This window comes from Lepidochelys kempii, chromosome 22 (assembly GCF_965140265.1).
Source record: "Lepidochelys kempii isolate rLepKem1 chromosome 22, rLepKem1.hap2, whole genome shotgun sequence".
Taxonomy (NCBI): domain Eukaryota; kingdom Metazoa; phylum Chordata; order Testudines; family Cheloniidae; genus Lepidochelys; species Lepidochelys kempii.
Genome location: NC_133277.1, coordinates 13,597,808 through 13,607,630, shown reverse-complemented (window position 1 = coordinate 13,607,630; position 9,823 = coordinate 13,597,808). Strand labels below are relative to the sequence as shown.

General features: G+C 56.8%; 1 protein-coding gene across 1 annotated transcript; it reads right to left on the bottom strand.

The window, feature by feature from the left end:
- Positions 1 to 1,688: 1,688 nt before the first annotated feature.
- On the bottom strand, positions 1,689 to 6,768 carry C1QTNF5 (C1q and TNF related 5). The gene is made up of 3 exons (XM_073320828.1): positions 6,641 to 6,768; positions 3,639 to 3,865; positions 1,689 to 3,237 (listed from the first exon to the last, which is right to left on the bottom strand). Exons 2-3 carry the CDS (start codon positions 3,844 to 3,846, stop codon positions 2,720 to 2,722), a joined length of 726 nt encoding a protein of 241 aa, XP_073176929.1. The 5' UTR covers positions 3,847 to 3,865; positions 6,641 to 6,768; the 3' UTR covers positions 1,689 to 2,719.
- Between the last annotated feature and the right edge of the window lie 3,055 nt (positions 6,769 to 9,823).

The window sequence follows — 9,823 nt, the reverse complement described above, 5'->3', positions numbered from 1 at the left end:
CACAGACGGCTGGGTGCTATCCCCTGCAGTGTTTTAATACCCACCATCTGTTGGCGCTCTCTAGCACTGCTTAGCTTAGCAGGGCAGGCAGGCGAGAGGGGGATGAAATGCATTGCCTCTTCCCATGCTCTGCTCCCTGTCTGGGCAGCCCTGATTCTCAGGCCTGTGACCCACATGAGCTCAGGCTGGATGAGCACAGCTGTCCTCTCGGGGAGATCTATGATGCCTGCTGCCCCCTGGGAGCTCACAGGGCCCAGACTCATTTGCCATCCCCCTTCCATGCTCTCACAATGGGAAGCAGTCCCCAGCTGGGCACGATCCAGCGGAATTTAGAAAAGTAGCACCAGGGCTATCTTGGACAGAAGCGCAGAGGGCTCTTCCTTCCCTTGCTAAAAATAGGGACCTTTTCCTGAGCCAGGTCACAACATTCACACTGGAAATCTGCAAGGGGAGAGAGGGAAGGGAAGTAAGACAGTGCTGCCTCAGCAACTCCTGCCCCCAGGGAGGCAGTGAGGGGAGCCAGGCGTCACTCTCCGGGTGAGCTCTGGAGTTCAGAGAACGAGGGCACTGTTCCAGCTCCGGATCTCAACGCACCTCCCAACTCCACTAATCCTCACGGCAGCCCTTGGAAGACGGTGAGCCGTGGAGGGCAGAAGGGAAACTGAGGCACAGAGCGGCAAAAACGACATGCCCAAAATGAGTCAATATCAGAGCTGGGTCTAGAACCCCGGGAGTCCTGACTTCCACACTAGGCAGGTTGCTCTGAGAGGCGAGTAAGGCGCTGGCTGATACGCCCTGTTGCTGTGCAGAATGTGGGGTGTGTCGTACCCTGGCAGCGGGGCTGCTAATGAACAGAAGCAGGAGCTAGGTCGGGGGAGGGATAGCTCAGTGGTTTGAGCATTGGCCTGCTAAACCCAGGGTTGTGAGTTCAATCTTTAAGGGGGCCATTTAGGGATCTGGGGCAAAAATTGGGGATTGGTCCTGCTTTGAGCAGGGGGTTGGACTAGATGACCTCCTGAGGTCCCTTCCAACCCTGATATTCTGCTGAATTGATGCTTTTGCCCAAGAACCCGCCCAATGTGGGGAGCTGGTGCCCCCTAGGGGAGAGAGGGCTCTGTGCATCTGCCCAAAACTGCGCCGGAGCCAACAAAGCACAAGGGCATGGCCTTGCCAGCTTGGGTGCAATCAGGGACAGCCTTTGCCTGCAGGAGCAGGCAGCGTTGACAAAAGTGTCTGTAAATGGGGCTTGCTGCTGGCATCCCTCTGTCCTGACACGCGGAAAAGAGCTGACATGCTAACACCCTAACCTACCTGGGAGAGAAGACACAGAAACTGGCCCTGACTCACATACAAGGAAAGACACAAAAAAGCGGACACATGCGAATGCCCTGATGTGCACACAGGAGCCAACACAGGCTAACATGCACTAACATGCATACAAGAGAAGATCCTAACACACTTAGTCTTGCATACAAGAGAAAACACGTGACACTCGGTCATGCATTCGTGAGCTGATAACACAGACATGCCCTGGTGAGCATACAGATGAGGCACACAAACGTGCCCTGACGGGCATACAACATGCTAACACGCTTTGATGAATGTCCAAGAACCCAAACATATGATCACGTCCTGACACGCGTTCCGGAGCAGACATGCTAACAAGCTGACGAACAGTTAAGAGCCCATTTATTGAGGGAGGTCATATACACGGTGAGAGCGACGTCTGGGTGGCATGAAAGCAGGGTGGTCCCTGCTCCTAGCACAGATGAGGTTGGGTGACTTAGCTGGCAAACCTGCCGCCTGTCAACCCAGCTCCTGCTCCACGTCCCAGCCGCGGCCCTATGCAGGGTGTGCTTGGAGCAGGTCCAGCGGGTACTGGAGTCAGGCCACATGTGGTGTCTGCTTGTCAAATGGCAGCGCTCAGTGGGAGCAGGGTCCAGTCCATTATAACCGGGTCCACCTGGAGCTCCCACGTTGGCTTCAATGGGGTTTCTCTGTATCCCCATGGGTGTAAGTGGGAAGAAGATCCAGCCAGATCCTCAGCCGGCGTACAGTCTTGAAGCTCCGTAGAGGAGCTGTGTGATTTACAGCAGCTGAGGGTCTGGGTCTGTTCATTGAAAGCCCCTGAAGAGCCCTGTTTTTGCTCAGAGCAGGGAGGGTGCAGCCCCAGCAATGTGCCGGGAGTTCAGTGCCCATGGCCCACCCAGCCCTTGGAATCTCTGCTGAGATGCGGCGAGTGAGCCCCACAGACACTGGGGGGTTTGTGCCGCGGATGCTGCCCAGTCCTGCTGGGATGCAGCGCTCACACCACAGGGAATATGCTTCAATACTAAATGGCTATGGGCAGTGACATACAATAACCATGCCCTTGCGTCTACATTGCACAGACAGCGCGTGCCTCAGGGAGCCAGGAGATGGGCTGGGGTGAGACCTCCCAAACTTCATGCACCAGTGATAATAGGAACACTTAGCTCTTATGCAGTACTAACTAATGAATCCTCACAGCGCCCTCCCCGCCCCCCGGGGTAGGGAAGCATCATTATCCCCACTGTACGCATTAGTGGGAAGCGTTAATGGTGAAGAACCCACCATGCTTAGGCCACTGGACCCTGATGCCTCTTGGGGGTCCCTCCCCAGGGGACGTGATGGGGTTTGGGCTGTGCGCCGCGGGGACGGCACTTCTCAATCGCTCCCCCCGCCCCGGGCAGCTCGGGTCTCAGGCGAAGACAGCTGAGTTCTGCCAGTAGGTGTACACCAGGAAGCCGGTGAAGGTGCTGTCCGTCTTGATGCTGGAGTAGAAGCCGAAGTAGTCACCCACCCCGACCTGAACCCACACCTCGTCCTCCGGCTCCAGGCGCACCAGGGCGCCGCCTGACAGTGACGTGGGCTTGGGCCAGTTGCCGTAGAACTGGAAGAAGGAGGCCACCGAATGGCCGTTCTTCATGATGTCAAACTGCAGGCTGGTGCGGTACACGGTGGCGTGGACAGCGAAGTAGTAGACGCCGGGGATCTCACAGGTGAACTTGCCCGTGTCCGCGTCATAGTGGCCCTGCTCATTGATCAGCACCACGTCGAAGCGGATGGGCTGGTCCGCCAGGGGTGGGCTGCGTGACTCCGAGCGCTTGGCGGTGAAGGCTGAGCGGGGAGCCACCGCGCACTCCCCCTGAGCCCCCTTCTCCCCAGTCAGACCATTCATGCCGGGGCTGCCGCTGTCCCCTCGGGGACCTGGGACTCCTGAGGGCGAGGAGAGAGAACATTACAGGGGGCAGGAGAGAAGCCCAGTGCACTGGAGCCAATAATAACCAGCCAGCCCATCCATCTCTGGATCTAATCCGTGATACACCCATCACCATGGGATCTGTGCCCCTGGTTGCATGTCATGGATACCAAACAGAGCAGACAGGACCTACTCCCCCCTCACATCAACTACATGGCATCTTATTTATTCCCCCTCAAAGGATAAAGACTGAGACCCAGGGACTTTGCACCTGGTGCTTAGCCCCTTTGGATCTATCTGGTTGGCTGGTTAACCCAACTGCTCTAGTGCAGTAGCCATGGGTCTACCACTGGATCCTCCTTCATGGGGAGCAGGGCTCCAGTTCCAGGTGCATTCCCCAGCAGGGAGGTCTCCTTACCGGGTTGCCCGATCTCTCCCTTTTCTCCCTGCGTCCCGGCCACTCCGTCCCGGCCGTCACGTCCATCTCTGCCTGGAAGACCCTGGCTTCCATGGCTGCCGGGCGTGCCTGGGATGCCGGGCTGCCCAGAGCACAGGCTTGGGATCTTGTTGTCCTCAATCTGGATGGAACTGGCGATCAGCCCGAAGAGGAAGAGGAGCTGCTTCATCTCAGCTGCCGTGGAGGGGCTGGGAGCAGAGTGAACCATTATGTCTCTAGCAGGCTGAGAGGTGGAGGCCCTGGCTTGACAGCTCTGATTAGGGTCTGTGGGCTGTAGGTTCCCCTCACTCCACAGCAATGCTCCGACTGAGCTTGGGTACCAGAGACGCTGGACACTGGACTTGATGAACCAGCGATCCGGACCACAAGGGAGGTATGGGATACTGGCCTGGGTAGGCCACGAGCCCAGTCAGTCCAGTCCAATCTGCCCCTCACCAGGGTATCTGGGAACTATGGCATGAGAGGAGGGAGGACAATGGGCTAAATGGGCCAGGTGTGTGTGCTGGGCTGGAAGGGGTATGTGTGTGTGTGTGAGTTGTGTGGATAGTGTTCTATGAGCTATGCAGTGGGTAGGTGCATGGTGGGTTGTGAGCTGGATTGAGCGGTGTGTATGTGGTGAGCTGTGGGCTGGGTGTGTGGTTGTGGGCTGTGTGTCATGGGTTGTGAGCTGTGGGTCGTGTGGGTGGCTGTGGGCTGTGTGTCATGGGTTGTGAACATGGGGCGTGTGGGTAGTTGTGAGATGTGGGTGGCTGTGGGCTGTGTGTGTCATGGGTTGTGAGCGTAGGGTGTGTGGGTGATTGTGAGCTGTGGGGTGTGTGAGTGGTCGTGGGCTGTGGGGTGGATGGGTGCTTGTGGGCTGTATGTGTCATGGGTTGTGAGCTGTGGGGTGTGTGGGTGGTTGTGGGCTGTGTGTGTCACTGGTTGTGAGCTGTGGGGGTTGTGGGCTGTGTGTGTCATGGGTTGTGAGCTGTGGGGTGTGTGAGTGGTTGTGGGCTGTGTCTGTCACTTGTGAGCTGTAGGGCGTGTGGGTGGTTGTGAGCTGTGGCTTACGTGAGTGGTTGTGGGATGTGGGGTGTGTGGGTGGTTGGGGGCTCTGTGTGTCATGGGCTGTGGGGTGTGTGGCTGGTTGTGGGCTGTGTGTCATGGGTTGTGAGTGTGGGGTGTGTGGGTGGTTATGCGCTGTGGGGTGTCTGGGTGGTTGTGGGCTATGTGAGTCATGGGTTGTGGGCTGTGGGGTGTGTGAGTGGTTGTGGGATGTGTGTGTCATGGGTTGTGAATGTGAAGTGTGTGGGTGGTTGTGAGCTGTGGGGTGTGTGGTTGGTAGTGGGCTGTGTGTGTCCTGGGTTGTGAGTGTGGGGTGTGTGGTTGGTAGTGGGCTGTGTGTGTCCTGGGTTGTGAGTGTGGGGTGTGTGGTTGGTAGTGGGCTGTGTGTGTCCTGGGTTGTGAGTGTGGGGTGTGTGGTTGGTAGTGGGCTGTGTGTGTCCTGGGTTGTGAGTGTGGGGTGTGTGGTTGGTAGTGGGCTGTGTGTGTCCTGGGTTGTGAGTGTGGGGTGTGTGGTTGGTAGTGGGCTGTGTGTGTCCTGGGTTGTGAGTGTGGGGTGTGTGGTTGGTAGTGGGCTGTGTGTGTCCTGGGTTGTGAGTGTGGGGTGTGTGGTTGGTAGTGGGCTGTGTGTGTCCTGGGTTGTGAGTGTGGGGTGTGTGGTTGGTAGTGGGCTGTGTGTGTCCTGGGTTGTGAGTGTGGGGTGTGTGGTTGGTAGTGGGCTGTGTGTGTCCTGGGTTGTGAGTGTGGGGTGTGTGGTTGGTAGTGGGCTGTGTGTGTCCTGGGTTGTGAGTGTGGGGTGTGTGGGTGGTAGTGGGCTGTGTGTGTCCTGGGTTGTGAGTGTGGGGTGTGTGGGTGGTTGTGGGCTGTGGTCAAGGATCCTGTCTCTATTTCCTGCCCTCTAGGGCAGGGGTTCTCAACGTTTTCCTTTCTGAGCCCCCTCACCCCCCGTACAACATGCTATACAAACTCCCTGGCCCAGCTGTGCTGACGGTGACTCGCACGCTCCTAACTCTCCCTTCACACGGGGCGTGAGGCCAGGACCCTTCCAGACCCTCGAAAAAAACCAGAAACTGGGCTTGTTTTTGGCTTAATTGGCTTGTGAGTTGCTTGTTGGCTAGTTTTTGGCTTGTAGCTTATTGCTTGTTGTAGCTTGTTGCTTCTTTTTTTTGATAGGCTCCCGGCAAGCAGGGGCAAGGAGGGGAGAGAGCCAGGGGTGCACAGTGGGCCCACCACAGTCCCTGACTCACACCGGGGGGATGGGGGGATCTAGAGTGTTGGGGTTCTTAGGGATTGGCTTGTTTTGGCCTTGTTTTGAAATGGGCTTAGCTTGATTTTTGGCTTATTGTGAAAGTCGGGGTGCTTATTTACAGCATGAAAGTTGGCAACTGTGGTCCCTTCCCGGCTCCACGGTGCATTACCCAGGGGCTTCAGCACCGCACCCAGAAGCAGGGTAGCACCTCTCCCCGCCCCCCAAAGCTGTGGAGTGTGGGGACACCCTCCCAGCTTCTGCAGCATTACCACCCTCCCAGCGGATCCAGAATCCAGCCCTTCCCCCTGCCTGCAAGGCTAGTATTCCCCTCGCTCCCCCAAGCAGGGCTGCTATCCAACTCACTTCAGCATTGGCTTCCCCTGCATTGCCACATACAGGCCTCTCCCCAGCCTGGCTCGGAGCACCCGGGTAAGCAGGGATCCACTGGGGAGCAGGTCTCTCCCCTTCTGGACTCCTACAGGCCACTTTCTCCAAATAAAAGGGAAAGAAGGAAAACAGAGCCTGCCGCTGGAATGTGTCATGACTGGAGTTGGGACCCAGCCGAGCTCCCGGGCCTGGCCGAGTTGCTAAGGGAAATCCCATGGCCCGTCTGGCCGCATAGCTACACCATCAACTTTGTTAGGAGCAGCTGGAGCTGGTTAGCTTTACTTACTGTGTATCCTGGCTCTCTTGCTGCGCCGGCTTTGCGTCCCCTTGTCCTGTGAGCTCTTCCTGACCACTTCAGCTCCGAGGAAAGGCTGTCTCTCTCCCGCACCCCTTCCCCTCCTTGTGTCTCTCCTCCCAAACTCCAAAGGAAATCAGTGACTTTCAGAGCCAAGAGCTACAAGAGGAGGGGAAAAAAATTCCAGTGTCGGAAATGCTGTCACCAGTGGGAGGAGGGCAGGAGAGACAGAACCACAGACCTGACTCGAAAAACCCCTTGACTTAACACATCACCCTGCAGGAGCTGCTGAGGGAAAGAGGCAGAGAAAGAAAAGGAGAGAGGGGAATGGCAGAACAGGGAAAGACAGGAAAAGTGAGAGGAGGGTGAAGGAGGTGGCTCACATCCTCTAGTTCACCCAAGTAGCCATGAATATGTCAGCTCCCCCATTCTGGAAGCATCAGGCCAGTCTTTGTGCTGTGGGGAGTGCTGCCATACCAGAAACCGGCTGGTTCATTTTTGTGGTGCTTTCTCTGGGCGGAGCGGAGCCCAGTGACAGGGCTGGGGAAGGAGGGGGAATGCGAAACAAGCCAAAAACCGGCCTCTTGGAGGGGAGCACTGGGGTGTCTGGGCCAGGCAGGTGTTTTGTGGAAGGTCTTGGAGGAGGAGAGGCTGTGGGTGTGGCAGGTGGGAGCAAAGACCAAAGGGTGTGAGGGCTCCCGCAATTCAGTCCTGCTTAGGGACATCATGAGACACGAACTAAACCACACACCCACGGACGGGACACACTCCACGCACCGATCGTTACTGTACACGTCACACACGCGAGCAGCAAAGACCACATGGCATGCACTACCCACAGACTATCCACAGATGCACCTCTAAAGCCACGGACCACACGCACAGACCCACTAACGCTGAGCCACGCACCCATCAGCACAACACACAAACGTGCATGCGGGGGTCACACCCTCGCTGGCACAACACGCAAACACTCTCCCCTACTAATGTGAAACACCGGCCAAAGCCTTGTGGTTCCAGAGGCCGCGTGAGACCTTTTACTTGGCCTGGGCTCACATTTCTCTCCGTCAGCTCCCCAGGTCGCTGCAGGTTTCTCCTTGGACAGCAGGCGAGCCGGACGGACAGCAGCAACACTGGGAGCCCAGCAAGGTCCCTGATCGCTTCCACAGGCTGGAGTTTTCTGCCGGGAGGCTGGCTATAAAGCCCTCGTGCTCCCCTTCGCCCAGGGCCTGGGGCTCCCAAGCTCCAGGGTATGCTGAGCTCTGGGAGCTGGGGCTGAGCGTCAGCAGGAGTCGGTGCGGCTGATCTGTGAGTGCCCGCAATCCCAGGGAATAGGCCACGGCCAGCTCTGCAGATGGATACAGAGACGCAATGCTGCCAGCAGGCCGGGAACATGGAGGAAACCACCAGGGCAGCCAGTATAGGTGTGAGTGAAGCTCTCTCTCCCCCATCGCTGGAGCACGGGACACAGTGCCTGAGGCAGGCCTTTGAAACGCTTATTTAACTCATTTCAGCTCTGAGCGGAGCCCAAGCGGCTCTCGCCCCAGCTCTGCCTGCCATGGGGTTGGGGGAAGAGGTTCTCCGGCCAAGGAGAATTCCCTGGGGAAGCAGCCAGCCAAAGACCTGTGTGCCCAATGGGTTTGTGTCCCCATCACTGAAAAGCCTGGCTCACCCCTAGCAGAAATTAATGACAGCGAGACTCTGTCCTGGTCTATTGCTTTCAGCCGTACACTGATCCTCACAACCCTACTGGGAGGCAGGTCAGCTTCAGCATCCTCATTTTACAGGTGGGGAAACAGAGGCAGGGGACAGTCACGTGGTTTCTCCAGACAGTCTGCAGCGGAGCTGGGAATAGACCCCTGAAGTCCCAGTCCCGCTCTAACTGCTCGGTCACACTGCCTCCTTTTGGCAATTGTAGCAGAGGCTAAGAATTGAATGGGCCACTCTCAGAGCTAGAGACAGACCCTCCAGATAGAGAAAACACACAACTGGGCATTGGGCTGAAACAGTCCATCTGCCTGATTTCCTAACACCAGTAACAATTCCTCCACTGCCCCCCAGAAGTAGATAGAGTGAAAAATTCTCTCTCCCCCTCCTGTGGACATGTGCAGCAGGTTTTACTCTGGTGGGCTTGTTTTTTTTACAAAAAGTGGCTTAAATATTTTGAGAGTTGCGGATTGCAGGGGTTTGGGGCTTGTTTCCTTTGGAGGGTGCTTACTCGGGCTTTTTTGCAATAGGTGACTTCAACACAAGGCTATAGTTTAAAAGTGGTTGTAGGCATGATGAGCAGTTTCAGGGTGATACAGTTCCTTAGAATTTGAGAATCCTCCTATCCCCGCTCCCGTTCAATGAAGAAAACACACCCAAACACATGAACTTAGTGGCCCGCCCCTTGACACATCCTATGTTTGAATTTTTTGTCCCACACCAGGATATGCTCCAGCGATTCAACACGGGAATGTACCACACTGATGCAACAGAGAGCACGGAGGATGGAAAGAGTGAGAATGACCTTTTTAAATCATGGAAGTGCACACACGTATTATTTTAATATTTTTAATGTGTAACTTAATGTGTGCAACAAAACTAGAACTGCAAAGGATGGAATTTGTAGAAACACCCCCCACGGTCCTCCCTCTGAACCGGGCAGGGCTTCTTTGGAAAGGCTGTGCTGCTTCTTATCTCTCCTGAGACTTGGCAACAAGGCGTTATTGCAATATGCAAAGGCAGAATGAGGTTGTGAGCTGTAATGTAGCACAGGGGGTGCAGTCACGTCTCGGTGCCAGGGGTGCCTGGGAGCTGTGCACCAGTGGGGGGAGGATGCGGTCTCGTCTTGGTGCCAGGAGTTCCTGGGAGCTGTGCACCAGCGGGTGGAGGGCGTGGTCACGTCTCGGTGCCAGGGGTTCCTGGGAGCTGTGCACCAGTGGGGGGAGGGTGTGGTCACGTCATGGTGTCTGGGAGCTGTGCACGAGCGGGGGGAGGGTGTGGTCACATCTTGGTGCCAGGGGTTCCTGGGATCTGTGCACCAGTGGGGGGAGGGCGCAGTCACGTCTCGGTGCCAGGGGTTCCTGGGAGCTGTGCACCAGTGGGGGGAAGGCGCGGTCACGTCTCGGTGCCAGGGGTTCCTGGAAACTGTGCACCAGCAGGGGGAGGGTGTGGTCACGTCTTGGTGCC

What these genes read in the sequence shown, in the direction of transcription:
- C1QTNF5 (XM_073320828.1), bottom strand. Translation starts at nt 3,846, where the DNA reads ATGAAGCAGCTCCTCTTCCTCTTCGGGCTGATCGCCAGTTCCATCCAG. An exon ending in GGGAGAGATCGGGCAACCCG is followed by an intron (nt 3,238 to 3,638) that starts GTAAGGAGACCT and finishes CCTCGCCCTCAG; the next exon opens with GAGTCCCAGGTCCCCGAGGG.